At 41.3% G+C, this 26027-nt stretch overlaps 1 protein-coding gene across 13 annotated transcripts in view; it reads right to left on the reverse strand.

The window, feature by feature from the left end:
- ANKRD44 (ankyrin repeat domain 44) overlaps nucleotides 1-26027 on the reverse strand; it is a 224952-nt gene that overhangs the window by 149938 nt on the left and 48987 nt on the right. For all 13 annotated transcript variants that reach the window (XM_045034212.1, XM_045034216.1, XM_045034218.1 and 10 more), the window contains exons 4-6: nucleotides 16674-16744; nucleotides 2954-3154; nucleotides 2544-2631 (exon numbers count right to left, since the gene is read on the reverse strand). In XM_045034212.1, the coding sequence (XP_044890147.1) occupies nucleotides 2544-2631; nucleotides 2954-3154; nucleotides 16674-16744 (360 nt within the window). The remainder of the gene's footprint in view (nucleotides 1-2543; nucleotides 2632-2953; nucleotides 3155-16673; nucleotides 16745-26027) is intronic.

Consider the following 26027-nt stretch of genomic DNA (forward strand, 5'->3'; position numbering starts at 1 on the left):
TGCAAATCCTGCTAAATATGTTAGTACCACAACCTAAAATATGTTAAAATAAAAGCAATGCTTTTGAAAGCAATTGCCATTCCTCACTGCAAAGTCCAACAATGACAATTTGGTTTGGAAAAACTAATGGAAGAAAAAAAAATCAATCGGAATAACTCCAGATTATTGTTAAATTATATTGCTGCTGCTTGACCATAAGTTGTGGATCACAGAAGTGGCAATTCATATGGTTCAACTTAAAAGTATTCTTGTGAATTACTGGCTAAATAGAAACCCTTCTAGGGGCGCCTGGGTGGCGCAGTCGGTTAAGCGTCCGACTTCAGCCAGGTCACGATCCCGCGGTCCGTGAGTTCAAGCCCTGCGTCAGGCTCTGGGCTGATGGCTCAGAGCCTGGAGCCTGTTTCTGATTCTGTGTCTCCCTCTCTCTCTGCCCCTCCCCCGTTCATGCTCTGTCTCTCTCTGTCCCAAAAATAAATAAACGTTGAAAAAAAAAATTAAAAAAAAAAAAAAGAAACCCTTCTAGTTTCAACTCCTGTTGACATATTTTCTAGAATATTATCCTTTATACCCTATCTCACTATATAAATAGTATGATAAATGTGTTTGGCCTTAATATTGTGACTGGAGATTATTTGATGCTTTGGGTCACTGCTCTAAACATGGTTCATAATTGAAGGGTAGAGGGTAAGTACTAACTCCAAGGGTCTAAGATACATGTGGGATTGTGTGTGCATATGTGTGAGAAAGAGAGAGATGGAGGGAGGGGTGTATTGGGGGGGGGAGGGAGAGAAGTGTGTGTGTGTGTGTGTGTGTGTGTGTGTGTGTGTATGAGACACAGAGAGAGCATTTGGCCATGGCTTGTTGTATTAAAATTTGACTCTTTTCCCCCAAGACTTGTATATGGAAAAATTACTTTCAATTACTAGTGGTGCTATCTTAAGCTTAAGTGGTGTTATCTTTTGTCCTGGTTTTGTCCTTTATTCCCTAAAGATAGTCACCTATATATTTTTTTCCTATTTGTATCCTGATGACACACAAAAAGCAATTCCATACAAATGCTGAAAGCAATTCTACACGAATGTTTTAACTATATGTTAGCAAAGAACAAACTTGAAACCCCAGGTTCTTTGAGTCCCATCTCACACTAGTCTAGTGTGTGCTCTACACAAACACCAGTCTGGCAAATGTCCTCTTGACTCCAGTCCTGCAGGTACCATGCAGACATCCAATCTGCTTCAATCGGCACAAAAGTCCCTGCTGTCTTTAAAAAAAAAATGAAAATGCTTGCAAGATCTTAAGATTCTGATGTTTTAAGCGCAAATGTCCATGCAGACTCATCTACAGCCACATAATTTATTTCATCCCTACCCAATCCACTCTTTTTTCTCCCCACAATTAATGTTATTATTTTTATGATAATAAAAGGCCTGTATGCCTACTAAAAAGATTTCAGAAAAGGCAAAACGGTGTTAAAAGGAAACAAAAATCATCCATAATCGCTAATCCCTTGAGATGATCAGCCAACATTTCAGTGTGTAATACTGAACAGACATTTCAGTGTATACTGAATAGACAGCCAAATAGATAGTTTAGATTGCATGGATTTTTTTTTTTTTACAAAAATGAGGATCATAATATCCATACTGTGTATTGATCTGTTTTTACTTAACATATCACAGAATCTTTGTATGTTAATAAATACTAATGACATCATCACTATAGTTACAGGATAGTGTCCCATTGTGCTTATCTTTATAATTCACCAACACAATCTCCTGTGGATGGGCATTCGGGTTGTTTATAACTTGGGGCTGACAGAATCCTATCAGCTTTTCAAATTGCAGGACGTTCTCCAGTTAGAAACACAAAGGAAGGATCTTAGCTCTTCATTTCCCACAAGTCTACACTGAGAATAAATTCCATGAGGTCTGTCATTTGTGAGTGGTATTCGTGCCAAAAGAAGTGAAAAGGAAAAACACGGAAATGTCACGGCTCCTTTCATCTCTCCCCAGCGAGCTGGCAGAAGCGGGAGTGGCAAGCCCCGGCCTCGCGGTGGTACAGAAGCAGGATACTCCATGGTTACTCTCGCTACTTCAACCTCCATAACAGCCAGGGGGCTGCCCTTCCTTCCTTTTTGTTTATTTCAAAAATATTTATAAATAAAAGGACAAATGGAATTTACGTCCTTGCTTTGCTAGCCAGCCCTCTTTCTTTCTGAACACTTCATTTTGCTGCCATGACAAGCTCAAAAGAAGCTCAATTCACACCACTCTCCAGTCCCGACTGAAACCCATTCAATGAGGTCTGGGCCATGATTCATCCCTCTTCCTCCCTGTGGGGTAAATGAATCTCTGAGAAAGCAACTGTGTAACTAGAGTGCTCTATGCATGTCAGTAAAATGGACCAAATCTTAACTCGGGTGAATTCCAACCTTGGAAAGAAGTCAGGCCTGCCCAAGAGAAGGCCTACATGGTTAATGGCAGGGCTGTGGCTTCTTTAGGTACAGGTATCTGCACTTTGCCTTCCATTCATGGAATCCTTACCCATATATGCTGCCCAGTGCAGAGCACGCCGGTCCTTTTTGTCAAATGCGTTGATGTTTGCTCCTTTGGCCAAGAGTAAGTTGACCATCTGGAAGAAAACCAACATGCAGATACTTTGAGTCAAATTAACATCAAATCTCAAGGCGGGTCAGAAACCTGGAGTTCACACAAAGTATGAAGATGATGTCACAGACAACCGTGAGGCATGTGTGTCAGAGGAAAAGACTGAGGTGATGGCTACTTTTTTAACCCACTGGCTGTGAATTTAAAAATTGCTATGGTTGCCTAAGGTTTGGTGTACAGATGTAAGCATCACACTCTCTAAAAGCCTCAGCACTAAGATTAGGTCCCACCTGGGGCTAAGGGAGTCTGTAGTAAGAATTGTTGCTCCCAGTGATGAGGACACTCACCTCCACATGGCCATTCAGGGCAGCATGGTGCAAGGCTGTGCGCCCCCCTCGATCGGAGACGTTGACGCTGCTCAGCAGGGGAATGATCACTTCTGCACACTTGACAGCCTTATTGGCAGCTGCCACGTGGAGGGGGGTCTGCCAGTTCTTGTCCCTCGCATTGACGTCAGCCGAGTGCTTAATCAATACTTGTACTGCTTCCTGCAACCAAAGTGGAGTTTGCAGGGGTCACTGACAAATGCTCAGTCAATACTTATTGAATAGAAGATGCTTTACCAGACCCCAGAACTACAGGAAGGGAAGGCTCCATGCCCTCAGAGGCTGGCTCATGATGTATATTCTTCTGAGAAAAGCTAGGTAATATATGATAAAGATCAAAAGAGTGGCACAGGTGAAAACAGATCCACTTTATCTTTATTTGCTAGACCAGGAGTCTTGGCACATCTTCAAAACCAAATAAACCTTCTAAACGTAAGGTTTCTTTAAAAAAAATTTTTTTTAATGTTTATTTATTTTTGAGACAGAGAGAGACAGAGCATGAACAGGGGAGGGTCAGAGAGAGAGGGAGACACAGAATCTGAAACAGGCTCCAGGCTCTGAGCAGTCAGCACAGAGCCCGACGCGGGGCTCGAACTCACGGACCACGAGATCATGACCTGAGCCGAAGTCGGCCACTCAACCGACTGAGCCACCCAGGCGCCCCTAAACGTAAGGTTTCTTAATGAGGTACAAGCAGCCTTAGGTTAAATGTGAGCACTCATGTGTAGGTACGCATGCCAGGGTAAAAATATCCATAGGTCAAAAAGCCCCCAAAGATAATGTAAAGTTGGAAGTGTTTGTCCATAAGCCTCCATCATCCAAAGCCAAAGACCTCAAAGTCCTTCAGACATTCTTGGATCAATTCATAAATCTTTGGTTTTCTCTGCCAACATCTTAACCTTCACTGTGTGATCCATAGCAATCAAGGGAAGATGTCTATTACTACCTCAACTTGAAGCTACAAAATTGTTCCATCTTTTCCCAACTTTTTTCCATGTTATGGTGAGGTAACTTTTTTCTACTGTTGAGTTCCTTCACCTTTATTGAGACTTACACTTTTAATTTTCCTTCTATTGATCTAATCTGCTTATTAGACTCTTGAAACCTCAACCTTGGCTGTGCAATGGAATCACCTGGGGAACTCTTAAAAATACAGAGCTGGTCCCACACCACAGATTCTAACTGGCCTCAGAATTTCTGTAAAGCCATCTGGGGATTTTGTTATACAGCTAAGATTTAGGACACTCTTCTGTTACAGCAAGAAAATGATATAGCTTCTCTCAAGATGGGAATGACTGTTGACTGCTTCTCTTTACTTCTAGAGACAACCCTAGAGCCAATGAGTGGGATGCCTTTATGAACATCTTGTCAATGTGGCATCAATAACCCAATGAAACGCAATGAAAGGTACCACGCTCCTGCCACCCTTCACAGACCAAGAACTTACCCTGTCCACCTTATTCCTCACAGGCCTGGACTGTCTGATCTACTTTATTGTGCAGGTACATAAAAGTGCCCAGAGAGTAAATTATTTGAACTCTTGAAATTAACATTTTTATCAGGGACATAAATAATGAAGAAGAATGTTCTAGGAATCAGTAGCAGCAACACATTAAGATGAATGGCTAACCTGGACAGTAGAATGAGAGCAAAAACATTTAATTTTGCAAATTAGAGAATACAGTTTAAATATGCGGTGTGACTCCATTTAGATGCTATAAACAATAAACTGAGAGGGCCCAAGCAAGTAATTTGTTAAAATTACCAAAAAGGAAAAAAAAAAAAAAAAGGATATATGCCACACCTCCTCAGCAAGGCAATAAAGTCCACAAAACATTCCTGGAGCTCATGTTAGAGTGAAACATGTCTACGTGCATTCTTCTCTCTCTCTTTTTTTTTAAGTTTACTTATTTTAAGGAGAGAGAGAGAGAGAGAGAAAGTGGGGGGAGGAGCAGAGAGAGAGAGGGAGAAAGAGAAAGAATCCTAAGCAGGATTGATGTCAGTGCAGAGCTTGATGTGGGGCTTGAACTCAAAACAGGAGATCATGACCTGAGCTGAAGTCATCCACTTAACCGACTGAGCCACCCAGGGGCCCTTCTATATGTGTATTCTTAATGCTCAACCATGATATGTGAAACACTGCAGAAGATTGACAGAAACATTAGTCACATTCTTTTTTTTTAGAAAGAGAGCAAGACAGAGAGACTGCATGTGCAAGGGGGGGGGGGGGGGGAGGGTGCAGAAGGAGACAGAGAGGGAGAGGGAGAGAGAGAAAGATTTCCCAAGCAGGCTCCACACTGTCAGCGCAGAGCTCCACATGGGGCTTGATCCCACCAACCTGAGATTATGCCCTGAGCTGAAATCAAGAGTCAAATGCTCAACCAAGTGAGCCACCCAGATGCCTTCAGACTCTGTTTTAAAAGCTAGCTGGGTGAAAAAAAAATAAACAAAAGAAAAGCTAAGCCACAATATAAGGATGAAGATTTACATAAGAAAAAGATGGTATTTTTTATCAACTTTGGTCTCAAAAGTTGTGAGATTTATGCAGATGCACATACAATCTATTGTGATGTGGAAAGAAAATATTGGAACCTCTATTCATGTTTGTTTTCTTTAAAACGGAAAGCATTTTAGCTGGTATTTAACTTCTGGGTTGGCATTGTGCCCTCAGTCAGCTCCACAGAAGATCTTGCCTCGCAGGAAATGAGATGCCCTCCAGGAACAGTGGGGCCTCCAGGCACAGAGGGGGTGAGCCTTGCCCTCTCCATTCATTTGCTCTGAATGCACTGAAATGCACAGTGATGGGCCTGCCAAATCAATCTACAGATTGTAATATGTACCCTTAAACTAAAAAGATGTATGCAAGGAACCTGCAGATTAAAGATGATAATACAAATGCAAGTGTAAATAATGTGCAGTCACAGAGCTGACAGTTCTACTCTGAGTAAAAGGTTTCTATCATCCACATTACAGGGTAAAAATAATGACAAATTTAATCAGATCTGACAAGAGCTTGGCCAAAACAGAAGAAAATCATCAGAAGTCTATTAGCTACATGGTTATGTAAGACTATGATAAATGAAAAGCCTCACCCTAAGTATATTGTGATATACTTGAAATATTAGCTAATAATAGTCATTCCTATATATAATTTATAAGTAAATAAGATGCATATCTTGAAGATGCATGCTGAAAAAGTTTTGCAGAGACACAGCCAAAAAGGTTGGAGATAACCATTATAAAGCAATAATATAAAAGTGGCATTGTACATATTCACAGCAAATAAGAATATACACTATATTTTTAATTCCTTTGTCTTGTGTCTTATTTTACTGTATTTATACAGATTATTGCTTTGCAATAAATATTATTTAAATTCAGAATAGACTAACAAAATAGAAACTATACATGAACATTTCACAAATTTATACTGTTCGGACATAAGACCAATGAATTCATGAAAAAATTTTAATTAATTAATTAATATATTTATTTATTTATTTTATTTTGAGAGAGAGGGGTGGGGCAGAGCAAGAGAGAGAGAATCCCAAGAAGACTCCACGCTTGGTGCAGAGGTCAACACAGGGCTCAACTCCATGACCTTGTGATCATGACCTTAGCTGAAATCAAGAGTCGGACGTTCAACCAACTGAGCTACCTTGGTGCCCCAAAAACCTTTTTTTTAAGATAACAAAATATGATTACTTTGAGAGTAACTCAGACTAGGTGAATAAGATGTTACCTAGGAGAGGCCCTACTTTTAAATGATTAAGAATGATTTACATTTCATTCAAAGTAACAGGTTAAGCCAAGAAAATATATATTTACATACCAGTTATAGTTTATATATAAATAAGTAGTATTAGAGCTTGTCGGGAAGAAAATCTGTATTGTTAAATAGGCAATACTACTAAAAATAGTTTAAACAGAAAAATTTTGGTCTGTTTTTGTAAATAAAGCTTTCTTAAAACACAGAGTCATTCATTTCTTTACATATTATCTATGGCTTGGTTGAATTGTAGTAGAGTATGCAGCCATCAAAACTCAACATATTTACTATCTGGCTTTTGCTGGAAAAAGTTTGCAGATGCCCTGGTCCATCTTGCTCCTTGTTTGAATTACCACAAATTGCAAATGATCAAATCTGGTTAAAATAAAATTTTGTTATTTACCAACACGAAAAAATACTGTTTTGAGTCCAAACAGTGTTCTAAGGAGGGCAGAAGCCTCTGTGTTCAGTCCTTGCTATGCAGTGGTGGGTCTATAGTGAATTTGGGAGGGGGATATACCAAGCTGCATTTTGGGGCATAATACAACAAGCAGCATTTGGAGCTTGGTAGGAAGGAAGGGGTGAGGACAGAGAGAAAGAAGAGAGGACTTGGGCCCTGTACCCCAGGGCAGAGGTGTATGTCTGGGCAGGAACAGAGTCAGCAGGTTACGAAGAAGAGAAAGCTGATACATAAACCAAACAAACATCAGGAGCAGGTTGGTGGAGCCAGGCAACCAAACGCTCAGATCTCCAGGAATTCTTTGGGATCACTGGAAGAATGCTAGACTTTGCACAAGATATGGCACATCGTTTCCAGCCAGTTATATCCATTTAGAAGGCAAGGTGGCCCAATCAGCATCGGAGTTACACCCCCAAAATTAGACAAGTTAAAGGTTCAAGTTCATTGACTGGATGGGGAAAAAATAGAAGCAGGTAGGCTTTCTAATAAGTCTCCTTTCACATGAACTTTAAGCAAGTACCGTGTGAGTGCCAACTTCGTCACATTTGTCTCTCATACCAACACTCAACAGCCATAGCTCAAGGATGCCTAGAATAACCGTTACTTTTATTTATCTACTTTTATAAAATGTTTTAGCTTTGCCATTCTTCATTTTTATTTCTCTATCTGCTTATGCAATGGATTGCATTGTTTTCATCTTACTTGACGAGAAAGGACTCTATCTAGAAATACTTAGTATACAAAGGAGGGTATCTTACTTATTTTCCAAAAATTAACACTTTTTTTAATGTTTATTTACTTATTTTGAGAGAGAGAGTGAGCAGGGGAGGGGCAGAGAGAGAGGGAGAGAGAGAATCCCAAACAAGCTCCATGCTGTCAGTGCAGAGCCTGTCACGGGGCTCGATCCTACAACCCATGAGATTGTGGCCTAAGCCGAAATCAAGAGTCAGGTGCTTAACTGACTGAGCCACTCAGAGGCCCCCCAAAATTAACTATTTTTTCTTAATGAAAATACAAGTATTCTAAAATTATTATGGAATTAACTTCATAGACATGGGATATTAGAAGTAGAGAAGGCTGGAGCCCCTCGGTGGCTCAGTCGGTTGAGCATCTGACTTCGGCTCAGGTCCTCATCTCACTGTTCGTGATTTCGAGCCCCACATGGGGCTCTGTGCTGACAGCTCAGAGCCTGGAGCCTGCTTCAGAATCTGTGTCTCTCTCTTTCTCTCAGTCCCTCCCCTGCTCACACACACTCTCTCTCTCTCTGTCTCTCAAAAATAAATAAACATAAAAAAAAAAAAGAAGAAGTAGTAGTAGAAGGCTTCAGGGGTCATCTGGCCTGACCTCTTCATTTGAATAGGCAGCTTCATGTGATAGGCAGGGTGACTGAGTCAAGGGGAGTGATCTGTCAGCCTGGCTGATTAAGAGCCTGGCTTATGCATTTTCTACCAGGCCAGAGCTTACTCACCGGACAGTTTCAGCCAAACATGCTGACATAAGTACTTTTAAATGTTAATTCTCCTTAGTTATTTAAAATTTTTAACTCTGTTTTAGCCGGCCAAACCTGCTTAAACATTAATAGAAATTTAATATAATACTTCAGTAAAAAACAAAGCTTTGATTTAGAAAGACAGTAATTTCCTTCTTTAAAATTGCATTTCTCTTTCAAAAATTTTAATCTTGGAAGCACTTTAATTTGGTTTTAAGAGAGAGTAATTTTATGGCTATTTAGGAAGTTAATAATTTTTGTAATCAAAAGAAGACTTTCTCTCCTAGTATCACCCACTAGCTAAAATCTAGGAGTTGGCCCTGACAGAAATTTACAAGATAAAAGAAAACTAGGGGCAGCCGGGTAGTTCAGTCAGTTCAGTGGCCAACTTCGCTCAGATCATGATTTCATGGTTTGTGAGTTTGAGACCCACGGTCGAACTCTCTGCTGTCAGCACAGAGCCCACTTCGGATCCTCTGTCCCCCCTCTCGCTCTGCCCCTCCCCTGCTCACATGTGTGTGCTCTCTCTCTCTCAAAAAAAATAAATAAATAAATCAGCATTGAGAAAAGAAGAAAACTAATGTGGGGCAAGGGACACTGAACACTTTCTGAATCAAGAAAAGATACTTAGGGGCACCTGGGCGGCTCAGTCAGTTAAGCCTCCAACTTCAGCTCAGGTCATGATCTCACAATTTGTGGGTTTGAGCCTAGCGTTGGGCTCTGTGCTGACAGCTCAGAACCTGGAGCCTGCTTCCAATTCTGTGTCTCCCTCTCTGCCCCTCCCCCGCTCATGCTCTGTCTCTCTCTGTCTCTTAAAAATAAGCATTAAAAAAAAATACCTAAAGTGTTTCTCAAACTATCTGTGGTGAAGGACCAGTTTTTAAAAAAATATTATTTCAAATCAATCATGAGTCAATGCTTTTGTGAAATACAATAAAAAGTATTTAGTAGGATAATAAAATTTAAAAAGACAAAGACAAATTTTGAACTTGATTCTTTTATTACTAAATTTAGCAGGCGTGAAATGAAAAATTGCTCTAAAAAAATTGCTCCATCAAATTGCTCTAAAAGTTTCTGAATGCTTACTCTTATCATTTTGTCTTAAGACAAAAGCTCATGGGCTTAGATGGGTATACAACCCACACTGTGAGTAGGGCTCCCGCAAAGACTGTTTCTTTATAATGAACAAGCACATGTGAGGAGTCCGGCATTTCTCCTGAATGGGGGCATCAGCCCAGTTAGCATTCAGTGTTAGGACTGTAGACCTAGTTGGATTACACTCCACAGTAGGCTGCTCTGTATCAATCATGGAAATAATAGAGTGAGCAACTGTCATGGGATGCCACGCAGAAGGGAATTGGAGACGGCATTTGCAGTCACTTTATTGCTACTTTTTACAACTTTCTCTTTTTACAAAAGGCCACCGAACCCTGTAATAAGAAGTAGAAACATACACAGCGGCACATGGAAAAGATGAAAAGAAATAGGAAGCATGTGTCTTAAAAACTGTCACCCTTAATGTTTGTTTTTTCACTTCCAAATGTGCATTGCATTTAAGTGGTCATAAATTACTCATGGAAAAGTAATTGTTTGTGACTATAGAGAGTCCATGCAGGCATAAGCAATGTCAAATGTTATAAACTGTAAGTTGGTTTAGACCGGGGTCTGAGTCTCACCCAGTTTTCTGTAGAAACTCTCCCCAAAGCCTGGCAGGTGCCTTGTGCATACTGTATACACTCAGTATATTTGGGTAGAATAAATGCATTGGTATAATCATTAGAAACTCTCTAAGTAAAAATATGCCAGTATTAACAAGACATTTCCCGCAGTCCTGACAGCATTTACTCTATTACTGAAATCATTTGGGGCTTTCACCCTCTATTGATTACAGCAATTTCATATTCTGAAAGAATTGCATAAATCGGTGCCCAACTAATTTGTTCAATTAATTGAATATTTCTCCAAAAGCCCTCCTAATTAAATTAAACTTGCCCTTCATTATTATAATTATTATTGGAGTTCAATTATTCCAAGAACTAGCAGTACAAAGGGGGCTCCCTGGAGACTCTGGGGTATGGAGGAACTCAAAGGCAACTGTTGAAGAAGTGCTGCCTTTCGACACAGGGAAGGCCAGATACTAAAGTATTCCCGGTGTTAGACCTCAGCTCTCAGAGTGTGGTGTGGAGACCACATGTGTCACAATCTTCTTTTTAAAATGCAGATTTCTGGGCGCGACCACAGGCTATATCAGAATCTCTGGAGATGAGGTTCTAGAACAGGTACTTGTGACAAGCACCCCAGATAATATGAATGCACAGTAAATCTGAGTATCACTCACCTACATTCTAAGTAATAGGTCATAGAGTGCTTACTTTCTTTCATTCCCGGTACTACGTCCTCTACGTGATCATCTTTTTATAATCATGGAATAACTTAAGGAAAGCAATAACATTGCCGTCTCCCATATAATTCTTCCAATCCTCTTGTCTACTAGCATTTAGCTCACAATAATGACAATGCTTTTTAGAGAAAGGGGGAAAGCATGAGTATTAAAATTTGAGCTATATGATAAAATGCTTATCCTGCTTGGCTCTGGGAAACATTTTTATACTTGTCAGGACTTCTGTCTGCACAGACACAAAAGCAGACCCATTTTATGGGTACGAGCAGTATCCATCAGGGGGCTCGGTTGATCTGAGGGAAGCAGCAGATCATGGTGGTTAAGAGAGCAGATTCGCGAGTTACATGCTCCTCCACTTACTGGCTGCGGCATGTTAGGCTCGTTACCTAACTTCACTGAGATTACCTTTCCTAAATTAGGATTAATAGCATTATCAGTCTCAAAGAGTGGCCCGGAGGTTAAAACGGGATCGTGCACAGAAAGTGCCTAGCATTCTGCCTAGCACACACTACGGTTTCAATAAACGTTCACTGTGACAATATATATTTGGACTCAACATCCTCACTTCTACAGCCTAAAGACAGGACACAATCATTTTTAACGCTGTTAACCAAAAGACAGCCGCTAGAACAGGAAAGTGAAAAGTTCAGCCATTCTCCTTTGGTGCTACCTTCAGTTCATTCTAGAAGAAAAGGCATGTGTGAAAAGCCGGCTGCATTTGGACGCAGGCCACAGTAGGCTGGGTGCCTGGGTGTCTGCCCTAAATACCATGTCCTGGAAGACACACTCTGTGACCCTTCAAGGCCCCTGTAGCACACTTAACAGTGTCCTCCACTGGGTGGCCTCTAATAAACAAGGTATTAAACTGTCCAGGTTCATATGCATTTAATTCCTGTCCCCTGTGGCTGCTCTTTTCTAAGACAGAAAAACAAAAAAGCAATAAGAATAAGTTAAACAGGAGGAACAATCAGAAATAATTCACGCCTCAGAATACTCTTCCTGGAAGCCCCAAATCTTGCTCATCTGTGTTATCTAGAATCTCAAAATATGTTTCCCTAACACTTTGGCAAGAGATATCTTCATTTCTTCTCAGCAGTGGGAGTAGTCAGAGAAAGGGGAGGTGGTGGTGAAAGAAGCCTTTGGGGGGTCGTGCAGAAGACAGTGCTATGGCTCCAATTATTGGTTTGGCTGTCTCCTCACTGGGAATCCCAGGTGTGAGGAGGTGGGGAGGAAGGAGGGGGACGCGGGGAAGCATCAGAAGGAAGCACGCAACACAGCCTGGTCAGTAGCAAGAAAGTCTTGAAGGTTTATCTCCAGATCCCAGTCTATGCTGGACAGTCTTCGGAGGGTATGACCACGTCTTGATCTACTTTCCTGTGTGTGTAGGAGCTTTTCTGTCAGGCATGGGTTGATGTTTAAGCAATATTATAATCTGATACTCCTACTGCTATTACAGGCTCAGGAAATACATTTAGCAATGAATATGATTTTTCCAGGCATAGAAATCTGAACATAAAACTTGCCTGGATGGAAAGAAAGCTCAGAAAATTTGACTGATATCGATATCTTTGACTTCTACTGATATCTGTGCTGCATACAATTTTGAAACTCATCCTGATCTCGTGGGTTCCAGTGGCTTAAACAGCTTCCTGTGCCACACTTCCATAAACAAGCTTCGAGTCAGTTTACCCTGCATGCACGAAGGATGATTACCATCGGCATTCTCTGTGGTGCACACTAGTTCTATGTTAGCAGTTGTACAGAGAATCACATGAACATAGCTTAAGTTAGAAATCTAGTCTTTAATGAATCACTCAAAAAACAGTTGTTTACTGAGCAGGCTGGAAACACAATGACAAGCAACAGGCATGACACTCATTTCAAGGAACTTACTATCCAGAATGTCATTTAAAAATTTTTTAAAAAATATTTATTTACTTTTGAGAGAGAGAGACAGAGAGACAGAGGCATGAGTGGGGGAGGGGCAGAGAAAGAGAGAGACACAGAATCTGAAGCGGGCTCCAGGCTCTGAGTTGTCAGCACAGAGCCTGACGCGGGGCTCGAACTCATCGACTACAAGATCATGACCTGAGCTGAAGTCGGGCACTTAACCAACAGAGACACCCAGGTGCCCTGAGAATGTCTTTTTAATTAGAATAGAATAATAATTTCAGTGATAGTTTTATGTTGTGTCAACATAGCCAAGCTGAACTATATTTCCCAGAATCCCCTCCCCAGCCCTGTTTGCCACAAGGGAAATCTGCCTGGATTTTGGGAGGCATAGATGAAACCACAGCCTGATTGGTGTGTTGGGTGCCAGGTGCCGCTGCAGCTTGCACACACTGTCACTGACCAGCTGGACCCTGTGTTCGCACAGGACATGGTTGGTGCTTCTTCAGAACTTACAGTATCTCCCTCGGGTTCTCCTGTTCTTGGGTCAGGTGCCCACAAGCTCTAAGGTGAAGCACACAGCTCCTTCTGCAAGTCTCCCAAGTCTGCAATGTTGAGGCAGTGGGAGTCAGGGGTTCTAGTTTGTTCTTGTTCTCCCCCATTTCACGTCCAGCTTTTCTTTGCAACTGCAGACCCTGCCCGCCAGCAGTGACTTCAGAACCACACAGAAACCAAGGTGATGGCCTTACACAAACTTCTCCAGCAGCTCACACAATTGTGTGAGGCTTAATTACTACAATAAATATCTTATTCTGTATCTCTCATGGTGGTTCTGGGTCCCTGGTTGAACCCTGAGCCCCGAGACATCAATTGCCTACATTTTAGAGGCAAAGGGCTTTGAGGACAGAAGAGAGTTCATAAGCCTTTCAATGCAGAAACGGTTTTTAATTCACATTCGCCTAAGTCATACACCAGTGTTGGCCAATCTAAGCAACAGACAGATGTGCCAACTCTCAAGCTGAGCACACACATCTCCTTTGGCAGATGCTAACAGCCAAGTTCCAAAACACAATCCAAACCTTCTCTGTTGTTTTCTCCTCAAGCCTGCTTCTCTTTTCTCAGCTATTATTTAGGGGAGATATAATGAAATGTAATAATCACATAATAAGATCAAATTCAGAGGAAGAAAAAAATCTGAATTTAGGACTTCCACAGCCAAGTGCTGTGTTGGAGTTCAGATGTCCACAGTCTGTTCCAACGACAGTCACAGAGACTTCAATTTTCATAAAAATCTTTTTGACTTGTTGTGACAGATATTAATATGAAGATATGACCCTGACTACAACTCAGGGTCGGCTTGCATTTAATTCCTTCCTAACAAGAGACACCTGCAAGGGATATTTTTCCCTCGGCAAACCTGTAGAGGGAGCTGGTTCCTCAGGGAAGCAACAAACGCCTGTCTCAGACATAAAGGTTGAATCATCATTGGGTTGACTGAACTCAATCAAATACACTAAAGACATGTAAGGAAGGCAAGCTGATGGTTGCTGGCAAATGGGTGTTTTGAAGATTTAAAGCAAGTAGCTGAGCTCACAAAGGGGGAGATCACTTGGGAAAGATCACATAATACTGAAATCATCTGGTTTTACATCTTTCTGTGCCACTAGACTACAAGCCTCCTAAGCACACAGTTCCTGGCATGTTGGAAGTGCTTGGTGAATTTTTTTTTTTTAACTAAAAAGACCTGGTTCATGTTAAAAGAGGAATAAAACTCATAGTTTTCGAAGAATACTTAAAAAAAGAAATTTACTGAAGATCAAACAGTCTTCAAAGACCAAGGAATACTCTGTGAAGGAGCTAGTCTCATGAAACATGACACTGGTCATACAAACTCAAGCAGCCCACTGTACCTGCTTTCCCAGGTAAAACAGAAATGAAACGTGAGACCATAAGGAGATTCTGGATTCCCCAGGATCTGAGTCAGGCAACTTAGGATCATTTGTTTCCCTCATTCCATGTGGGCTATTGGGAGAGAGAACAGACCGCATCTTATAAAAACTACTCAAATCACACAGCACAGCAAGGAAGATTATGAGCACTAAGTTAACTGTCATCTACGAAGCATATTGTGAAATGTCCAGATAGTTTGCCAAAGAGGAAAAGCTGACGCTGATGATAGCCATCAACACGTCAGCAACACCACTTGCTCCTAGCTGTACCTGGAGAACAGCACCTTCTCCAGCAGCAGAGAAGCCTCATTGGGTAAAAAATCAGCTACAAAAACTAGTCATCCAATGACAAGTGCCCCCTAGGTGACAGCCTCTTGTATCCCTGGATGGAGGGCATCCCCTCTGACGAGGTTACAAGGTTCATATTCACCAGCATTCCTGGCCACCCCTCCCCCACACTGGTTCTCTCTTCGCATCTGTTATACTTTCCCTGAACCAGCTGAGCCATTTGCTGTAGTTTCTTTTTAAAAATTTTTTTTAAATGTTTATTTATTTTGAGAAAGAGACAGAGAGTGAGCAGTGGAGGGACAGAGAGAAAGGGAGACACAGAATCCAAAGCAGGCTGCAGGCTCTGAGCTGTTAGCACAGAGCTCAATGTGGGGCTCGAACCCATGAACTGTGAGATCATGACCTGAGCCAAAGTCGGAAGCTTAACTGACTGAGTCACCCAGGCGCCCCTCCCCCCCCCCTTTTTTTTAAGATTTGCTATAGCTTCAATGACCATCCTCTCAGTTCCTCAGTGCTAGACGTGTATAAAAAAATGATCATCTATTAACCATCTTCACCTGCATTTTTGGAATTTAAAATAAATTCTTTCTTGAGCACCTACGATGTCCCAGGCTTGGGACACATCAAGGAACAAAACAACAACAACAACAACAACAACAACAACAACAACAACAACAAACAGGTCTGTGCCCTCATAGAGCTTACATTCTGGTAATATGTTTGCCAAATGTGACATGTTCATACAGAACTGATTAACTTCCCTTCCCTGCTCCTCTGCCTCTGCCTTCTCAATCGATGGCATCACCATTCACCCAGTGACCTCTCTTCTACCTTACCCTCACAAGGTCCCAAGTCCTGTCAGGTTCATTCTTATCTTGCCGTGACTGTACCCTACTGCTCAGAGGACCCCCAGCCTCTGCCATCAGACTTATCTTCCACCACATCCCTTGTTCCATCTATAGCCATCTGAACCTGCCATTCATTCATGTCCATGGCCCTTGTCCTCTAGCACGTCTACTGTCCTGCCTCCACCCTCCCCCCTCCTTCTGGCCTGGTAAGTCCCTACTCATCCTCTAAGCACCAGCTCAACCGACCTCTCTTCTTGGAAGACTTCTCTACTCAGGCAGTTACCTTCTTCCTCCTCCAATTAAGTTATGATATTGTACTGATCTGCTTACATGTTGAGCACCCCCTTCAGACTGAGAACTCACTGAAGTCAAGTATCACACTGTCTACCTGGGACTACTCCAGTCACCACCCCCAGCACCATGCCTGGCATGAAGGAGGTGCTCAAAAGAACAAACTGTTTTTTGGTAACCCTCTTGTATTAGAAGGAAAAGCCTTTTGTTCACAAGCAACAATACCGAATTCAGCAGAAAGCATTTTTCTCTTTCTGTGGCCTGGAGGTGCTAGATTATATAAGATAATCACTCACTTCACTTCTGGAGGCAACAGCCCGGTGCAGTGGGGTCAGCCACATGTTGTCCTTGGCATTTACACGAGCTCCTGGAACCAAAAGCACAAGTTAGAGGCATAATGCAGTCAGGGAAATTCTATTGATGTTAAATCAAATGTGATATCTTGTGCTCTCATTTGCCTGGTACAACCACCATATTTTGTTTTGTTTTCTCTTTGTACCCGTCATGCATTTGCTAGCCACCAGACAGGAGGAGAGACCTAGAATAGTAGAAAAAGTGAAACCAGGAGCTGAAAATGTCACCAGAATTGCATAAAGACTGTGTGAGAAGTGCAGTGCCTCATTGGATAGGAAACACAGATGTAAGAAGGTGGAGATTCTCCAGGAGCAGGGAAATGTCAATTCTGAAGAATGAAGAACTTCGCAGGTATGTGTGTATGTATATAAACATATATGTATATAAAATGTATAAATATAAAATGTTTTATAGACAATATACAATATATAATCACATATGTTAGTTTTAGTCTTCAAGTATACTTACCACGCAGGACACACAATACCCTTCTTGGCAAACTGCTTAGGATGAGCAGCCTTCCAATAAAAGTGTACTAGAGGCCAGTGGGATTTCAAACTAGTCTTGTAAGGTTGAGTTCTCATGAGACTTGATCTGGGCTGAGGGGATTAGCAGAAATCTGTTCTATCCAGGAATCCCAATTATTTCTCTGAGACTAGCCAGGTATCTCAGTAGGAAGAAGCCAGCTTCCAAAGCATTTGGACAGACACAACATGAAGTCTATACAGGTTGATCACGGCCCTCCCTCCCCCGCCACTATGGGGTGGGCAGACAGGCTCACACATGGGTCAGAACAAGCACACACTCAGGGATGTGCCTCCCATGCTCAACTTTCTGGGAGCCACGTCGCCATCACGGAACAGAAGCTCTATGTGAATGGATTTCCAGAGAGTAGAGCATGCCCTCCTTCCACGATACCCTCACCATATCTATGAGTGCAAGTTCACTGAGTCTACAACTGAACTGTGGAAACATCCAATATGAGCTTCCCTTTTTTGGGTCCAGGGTTTTGATCAGTGTTTTGCCCAGATGGAAAATTTCTTCAAAGGGCTATAAAAGAGGAGGATAAGATAAATATGTGTGATATCTTTGTAGCTGCAACCTGAGGAGCCTATGTTAGCCTCAGGACTACAAGGAAGGAAGCTTGTGAGGACGAAGAGTGGAGACATGAATCAAAGAAACTAGAAAGTAAGGCAGAGGAGGGGAAATGTGGAGGGGGTGCCTCTGGGACAAGGGCCGAGAAAGTGAGTCAAGTGGAATCAGGGAGTGACTAATCTCAGTGAGGCCAAGGCCAGCTGAGAGTTGAAAAATAGAAACCTTGTTTTAAAAAGAAAAGAAAAAAAAAGGCGACAGGAGACTTTCATGGGTAAAAGTGAGCTAGCCATTTAGTTTAAGCCACCAGCTAAAAGGAAATAAATCATAGAACTTACCCTATTTTTTCTCCTTAACTGAAGAACAAATACCATCAACAATATTAATTACAGAGAGCAAGAACATAATAATCCCTAAAACAAGAGAGAGAGAGGTCTCTCCTCCCCTCCCCTCCTTCTGACTTCATTGGCTTGAGATAGAGCCAAGTGCAGGTATTTTTTAAAAGCTTCCCAAGACCCAAGGTTATTTTATTTATTTTTTTTTAATTTTTTTTCAACATTTATTTATTTTTTGGGGGACAGAGAGAGACAGAGCATGAACGGGGGAGGGGCAGAGAGAGAGGGAGACACAGAATCGGAAACAGGCTCCAGGCTCTGAGCCATCAGCCCAGAGCCTGACGCGGGGCTCGAACTCACGGACCGCGAGATCGCGACCTGGCTGAAGTCGGACGCTTAACCGACTGCACCACCCAGGCGCCCTGACCCAAGGTTATTTTAATATGCTGTCAAGGTTGAAAGCCACTGATAAATTGTTGCTTAGTTCGTCAAGCTTAAAATTACTTGAATCCTAATTCTACTAACTCTGTCCAGGCAGTTTACCCGAAAAGGCTGAAGCCCCTTACATCAATAAGGATGAAATAAAATCAGTTTGGGCATGCTAAGAATCAACAGCGGCAGGTTATCTCCTTGTCCTGTAGCGAGACGTCCTGAGCTAAACGCTCTGGAGTGAACGTCCTATAGGGGTGGATGCCTGGTGGGGATGCCTGCATCGGGGTATCCCGTTCGCTTGCCCTGTCCAGTTTTAACTTCATGTCACAAAGTCAAACCAGTCGTCTGAGAGGGACAACACCTGGTCGCATCACACCCTGTGTCTGAGTCTGAGGTGTCACTGAACTGTCTGCACGCTGTCCCATTAACCACTGTAGTCACCCCCTCCTTTAGTACGTTCGTAGGAAGAAACGCTATGTGTGTCAGATGTGGTACCTGCTGTGGGTACCGCATCCCTTCAGACTCGGAGCCTCAGAGTCAGTGCAGTCCAGTGGGAATGTCATGGGAGCCAAGGATGCAATTTAAAATTTTCTGGTAGCCACATTAAAAAGGGGGATAAAAAAAAGAAGCAAACTTAATTTTAGTAATATATCTTATTTAACTCAATATACCCAAACTATTATCATGTAATTGAGTTTAAAAATTATTCAGGTAATTTATTCTTTTTCTCATGCAAAAGCCTCAAAATCCAGAGTGTATTTTACCCTTACAGCACATCCGCACTGGAACTGGCCACACTTCAAGGGCTCAGTAGCCACCGCAGGTTTGTGACTACCGTGTTGGACAGTGCAGTTCTAAATGCTAAGTGGTAAAGCCCAACTTGTCTACTCATTTGCTTAAAAGCTCCCTTTAGTTCGGAAGAGCTAAAATTCTATTATTACAGCTGTGCAATTGCTAACAGCCTTGTTAGAAACTGCTAATATAATCTGAGCTCTTGCTTGGTATACTAACAAACGTGTAGTCCATTTAATAGGGAGATGCTATTAAGATGCTAATTTTGTAGATGAAGGAACTAAGGCCACGAGAAGTAATAAGCTCCAGGTATCCAGCTAGGAAATGGTAGATTTGAACCCAGGCAGTCTGACTTCAAAGCCCAAGCTCTTAGGCAGTGTGCCTCACTTCACAACTAACCTTTCCACTAAACATTGATTAAATTTCCCTTCTACTTTCTCCAATCTTTCTCTGCCTTCCTTAGATTCATTCCTCTCTCCCTCTATCTTTCCATCTTTCTCTTTTTCCATTTTCATATATATATATATATATGTGTATATATATATATATATTGCAAGTATTTATACATGTACATTCCCCCTTGATTTCATTTCCTTTTCCCCTACATTTCTCCTTTTAGCTCCAAACACTGGTTATAATAATATGAAACAAAAATACATACTTCATTATTCATAGTCTTTGAGAGAGCAAATTTTGCATTGCCTGTGTGTAAGCTTAAAAAGCTAATGCAAGAAGAATCCCAAATGGCAAGATACATATGAAAATATACTTCTCAAAATTTATCAGGGAGAAGCAAATGAAAGCAACATTAACATACGATTTCACACCCATCAAATTGGTGAAAATTCTAAAGTATGACAATCCCAAGAGTTAGTAAGGGTAGGGAGTAATATTAACACTTAAATTAGGGCGCCTGGGTGGCTCCGTCGGTTAAGCGTCCGACTTCGGCTCAGGTCATGATCTCGCGGTTTGTGAGTTCGAGCCCCGTGTCGGGCTCTGTGCTGACAGCTCAGAGCCTGGAGCCTGCTTCAGATTCTGTGTCCCCCTCTCTCTCCGCCCCACTCCTTCTCATGCTCTGTCTCTCTCTGTCTCTCAATAATAAATGTTAAAAAAAAAAAAAAAGATTTACATACAGGTGGTGGGAGTATGAACTGGTACAACCACCTCTGGGAAGCAATTTGCTGCTACCCAGTAAAACTGACATTGCATGTGCCCTCCTCCCCAGCGACCCATCCCAAACATATACCCTGGACAAACTTTCGCACATGTGGAAAAATGTTTACTGCACCATGTTTGTAACAGCAAGAAATTGAAATCCTAAATGCTGGTCAAAAGGAAAATGGATAAATACATTGTGGTATATGTGTACGATGGAATGTCATACTGTCATGGAAATGAACGGACTGAAGTTTTTGATGTATATATATATATATATAAACAGATGCACTTCAGACGAATAACGTGAGTGAACAAATGAAGTTACAAATAATACCTATTACATAATGTCAGTTATATAAAGTTTTTAAATTTACAAAAACAATTCTACATGATGTTTGTGGATGCATAGGTGTGAAGCAAAAGTAACAGATATGGCTAAAGAAAACAAATAGCAATTCTAGACAGTGGTTGCTTCTAGGAAGGGATGGTAGAGAAAAAAGGATGAAGTATGCCAAATGGGCTGGAAGTGTATCTTCAATATTTTCTTTAGAAAACAGATATGATACAAATATGGAAAACGTTAGGATATCTTAAAGCTTGCTGTACATAGGTATTACTTATATTTTTCTCCATATTTTCTGTATGTTTGAAATATTTACTATTATTTTTTTTAAGTTTTTTTTTTTTTTCAACGTTTATTTATTTTTGGGACAGAGAGAGACAGAGCATGAACAGGGGAGGGGCAGAGAGAGAGGGAGACACAGAATCGGAAACAGGCTCCAGGCTCTGAGCCATCAGCCCAGAGCCTGACGCGGGGCTCAAACTCACAGACCGCGAGATCGTGACCTGGCTGAAGTCGGGCGCTTACCGACTGCGCCACCCAGGCGCCCCTGGAGTTTTATGTTTCTTAATAAAAATAGGGAAGTTTGGGACACTTGGGTGGTTCAGACTCTTGATTTTGGCTCAGGTCATGATCTCGCGGTTTGTGAGTTTACGCCCCAACTCAGGCTCCATGCTGGTTGTGTAGAGCCTGCTTGGGACTCTCTCTCTCTCTCTCTCTCTCTCTCTCTCTCTCTCTGCCCCTCCCCAGCTCGTGCTCTCTCTCGCTCTCTTTTTAAATAAATAAGTAAGCTTAAAAAAATGGGGAAGATTATGATGCTTTTTCTTATGCTATTTTTTCTTGGTCAGTGGCCCTTCTCACGGATAAAAAAAAAAAATGACATTTTCATATAAAATGGCCCAGGCACAGTCTCTTCCAGGATTTTCCGAAGGCTCACTCCAGGTATATATATAATTGATTAGGAACCACAACTGCTGTTGGATTTGTAGATAACCTCAGTGGCACAGTCCAATTTGAAAAGACATTTTCAAGTTAACAATGTGTTCTCATGCTCTCTTCCCTCCTCAATCACTGTAGCTGATCCCACAGATAGATCCCCAGCTGTAGAACAGAAGCAAGGTCAGCACACCCAGAAAAGGTGGGACCACAGAAGTTCATGACTACCCAGAGGTGAGAGAGCTCGAGAATCTCAGGGAATCTTTTGCTGTCTTCCCAAATTGTATCACCACATTTTGAATCTAAACATCTCACCCCAGTAGCTCCTCACCAGGCAGATCACCAGGATACCAACGAGGGGCAGAGGGCACGTGCATGGTACCTGTGTTCACCAGCTTTTGCCATGGCATGTCCAAATCTTACCTTCAGTCTCCCTCTGTGTTCTGCCTCCCCCTTTTTCCTCCCTTTCTCTCCCCTTCTCTCTTCTCCCTTTCTTTCTCTCTCTTACCCACAACCTATTTCTGTCTTTGTGTAAGTGTATTAGAATGCTCTATAACATGTTTCTAAAGGAAATAACTATGGGCTAATGTTAAGACTAATCTTCAAGAATGTGTTAAAAAAAGGTTAGCCAAAAAAGTAATATACAGGAAACAATCTTGGTGTTAGACAGAGAAGAGTTGGTTAAATAAATTAGTATATAGCCATATGCGGTGGCTGTGGTGCTTTATAAGAATTCTTAATGTGGAGGGATGTCCACAAACCATTGTTATGTGGAAAAAGTAAGTACCAAAATATTATATGAGCCTGCTTTTGTAAAAATATTGAACATTCTAGAAGGATAAACCACAAAAGACCTGAGATCACTTTCTGACACATGGTAAGCACTACATAATTGCTTGTTAACTATTATCAGAGCAGAATCAGGGACTAAGGAATAGAAACTGGGGGCATCTGTCTTTGGCACGATGTGCCAATTTAGGTCCAAGCCCAGGGCAGTCCTAAATTAACAGTTGCTAATTGAAGGAAGCTTTCTGGTTAAAAGAGAGATTCCTCAATGTCTCCTTCACTGAGCTAGTTTATACAGCAGCTCTGAAAATCTGCCTAACATAATGAAAATCAGACCTATTTTACTTCATGGTTTCATCATACAAATAATGCATTCTTCTTTAAAACATGAATTGGTTTTTTTTTTTAATGTTTTTATTTATTTTTGAGACAGAGAGAGACAGAGCATGAGCAGCGGAGGGGCAGAGAGAGGGGGAGACACAGAATCAGAAGCAGGCTCCAGGTTCTGGGCTGTCAGCACAGAGCCCAATGCGGGGCTCAAACTCACGGACTGTGAGATCATGACCTGAGCTGAAGTCGGACATTCAACCGACTGAGCCACCCAGGCATCCCTAAAACATGAATTATTAAAGATTTGAGTAAAGTCCTCTGGAGAATCATTCTCAATGCTGGACTCTCCCCACTTACTGAAGGAAAAAAAAAAAAAATCACTGCCCTGAGCCTGGTACATAAGCCTCCAGTTTCCTTTACCCCCACGCAGGCCAATATGTGTACCAAGGAAAACTGAGAGAATTAAGCTGAGTGGTCAGTACAATATTCTTTTTTGCATATTTAAAACATTACACAGTAATTTTTAAAAATCTATAGTGTTTTACAAGTATGCTTTTACATAGATTATATCATATTGTAATAACCCTCTGAATATTGTATCCTACTATAACACTCTGAGTTCCTGAATTGTTTCTGAATTGACATTCTGCATTGTTTCACACGATATATTTTTCATAGCCATCTCTGTTGATACTTATGACGCCATTCTTTTTAATTACCACATGTATTCCAACATATAAACACAGTACATTTTTTAGACATTCTGTCCATTGATGGGTATTTCAGTTGTTTCCAGTATTTCATTATTCAAAAAATGCTGCTGGGAACACCCATAAAATGATTCCTCCTACAAACGTGCAAGTATTTGTCTAGGATAGATAATTAGAAATGGACTTTCTGTGTCATGGGTCACACACACTTTCGGTTTTAATCCTTAGTCTCAATCCTCCAAAGAGTGCTAACGTGTGAGATTGCCTAGTTCCCCACATCCTCATCAATACTTGATATTATCAGCCAACAAAATATTGCAAATCTGATTGGAAGGAAGCAGTATCACATTTTTCTGTTTTCCTGTTTAATAGTGAGGTTGGGCATCTTCTAATATGTTTGTTTACTGGACATTTGCAATTTATTCTCTGAGAACTGCGTGTTCATATTTTTTGCCTGTTTCCTCTATTTTTCTATGACTGTTTTTTCTTGTTATTTATATTTATACATTTACATTATATTGTTATTACTATTATTATTTATATAGTCTGCAAACTTTCAGTTTTATGTAGCGCTCAATGTGGCTCTTAATATTAACATTCTTTCAAGGAGAAAGATGACCCCGAGCTTGCTGATATCAGAAAACAACCCACACCCGGCGTGTAACAACCAACCAATGCCAGCATTGTTTCCTTGCAGCTTTAGCGTCACTTGAGGAATTGAAAAATAATTAGAAATCTAGGAAGTAGCTTCCTTCAGTTTCTATCCCTCCACTTCTCCTCCTCCAGAAGGTTAAACGGGCAGCTGCCAGGGAAATCTCCTCTCCCTGAACAGCAAAATTATTATGACAAAAGCAGAGTTATCTGAATGGGGACCAAGCAGTATTTCATCAGTGTCATCCCCTGCCACTGGTTTCCTCATCCTCTTCCGCTGAACACGTCCAAGAGTCTTGTTTACATGTCAGAGGGAGACGTCAGATGGTTTTGAGTTGAATATTTATAACTGATTTTTCTAAAGGAAGCTGCATGTTATTTACCTGCCTGTCAGGCGCCATTGTGCACTGAAGGACACAGAGTCTGCATGTCTAATGATTTAAAGGCAAATGCTTTTTACCCAAGGACATTTTCAACCTTAAACATAAAAAAAAAAAAAAAAAAAAAAAAAAAGGTGCTAGGCTATACTGATTCTTCAGAAACAAAGACCCAACTAAAAGTTGTCAGGCATAAACTCTAATTATAAATTAAGTATGTTTTCATCTTATCCCTATTACTGCTTGATTTTTTTTTTTTTTTTATGGAGATCAAGAGTAAAGGAAACTAAGTATCTTTCCCAGAGGCACTATTCCTGTTCTCTCAGCCTTGTCATCTAGGAAGAAGTAAAACAAAGGAAAAAGGTAGACTAAGTGACTGAAAAACCTTACAGGCCCAGAAAGGATAATTGATTCTTAAGTCTGGTTTATCCAAAGTTTGACTTTTAATTGTAGAAATAAATACATACGAAAGATCATATGAAATATGACTTCAATGTAATGAGATCAGCTTGCTATTGATTTTGCTTTTAAGCAAACAGACCAAATGTTATTACAGCCCAGGAGCACTGTCCTTCAAAGCAATAACCTTGGAAGAGTGTATGATAATTCAGTGTATGTGACAATTGCTTAAAACCTTTCTCAGACTCCCTTTGGACCTGCCTTTAGAACCAGTTTACACACCCACCAGAAAATGGCTCATTACTTTGTAATCACACCACACTGAGGGTGCCTGGTTTAATCACCCCTCTTTCACCAGAACAAACAAACAAACACCAATCAAATCCAACCTCAAAGGATGAATAATGAATATTTGTTATGCATAAAAGAATCAAAAGAATGACCTGCCCCTGGCACTGGTGGCAATTTGCATTGACCGTGGTAATCACATTTTGACAAATCACAGGAAATGATTTTACAAGAATACACTTGTTTGGTGGCCTATGTCTAATAAACATATCATTTTTAGTTAGCAGTTGCACCTCACAAACACTCCCACGTTAGCAGGTGGGTACCTCCAGTTTTCTTCCTTCAGCCCAGGACCTGAACCTCGAGCATCCCAGTTTCTCTACAGGGTATTGTGACAGTGCTCAGTTTCCTGTGTGCTAGGCTTCCTCTAGCTCAACCCCAATCTCTTAACTCTTAGCCACGGATCCACTGATTGGTTCACGCTGATCTCATTCATGCATCTCCAGCAAATGATTTAGCATGCTCTTCACCTTCTCTTTGCCTTAAATCCTGACTCGGCTAGTTCCCAAACAGAAGCCAGAGGCCAGACTGGGGATGGGGTGGGGAGAATAGAGCCAGAATCTGAACTGGCAGTTATAAGAAGAGGAAAGTTTCAAGGCCTGAATTCCTC

Source organism: Felis catus, chromosome C1 (assembly GCF_018350175.1).
Source record: "Felis catus isolate Fca126 chromosome C1, F.catus_Fca126_mat1.0, whole genome shotgun sequence".
NCBI classification, from domain to species: domain Eukaryota; kingdom Metazoa; phylum Chordata; class Mammalia; order Carnivora; family Felidae; genus Felis; species Felis catus.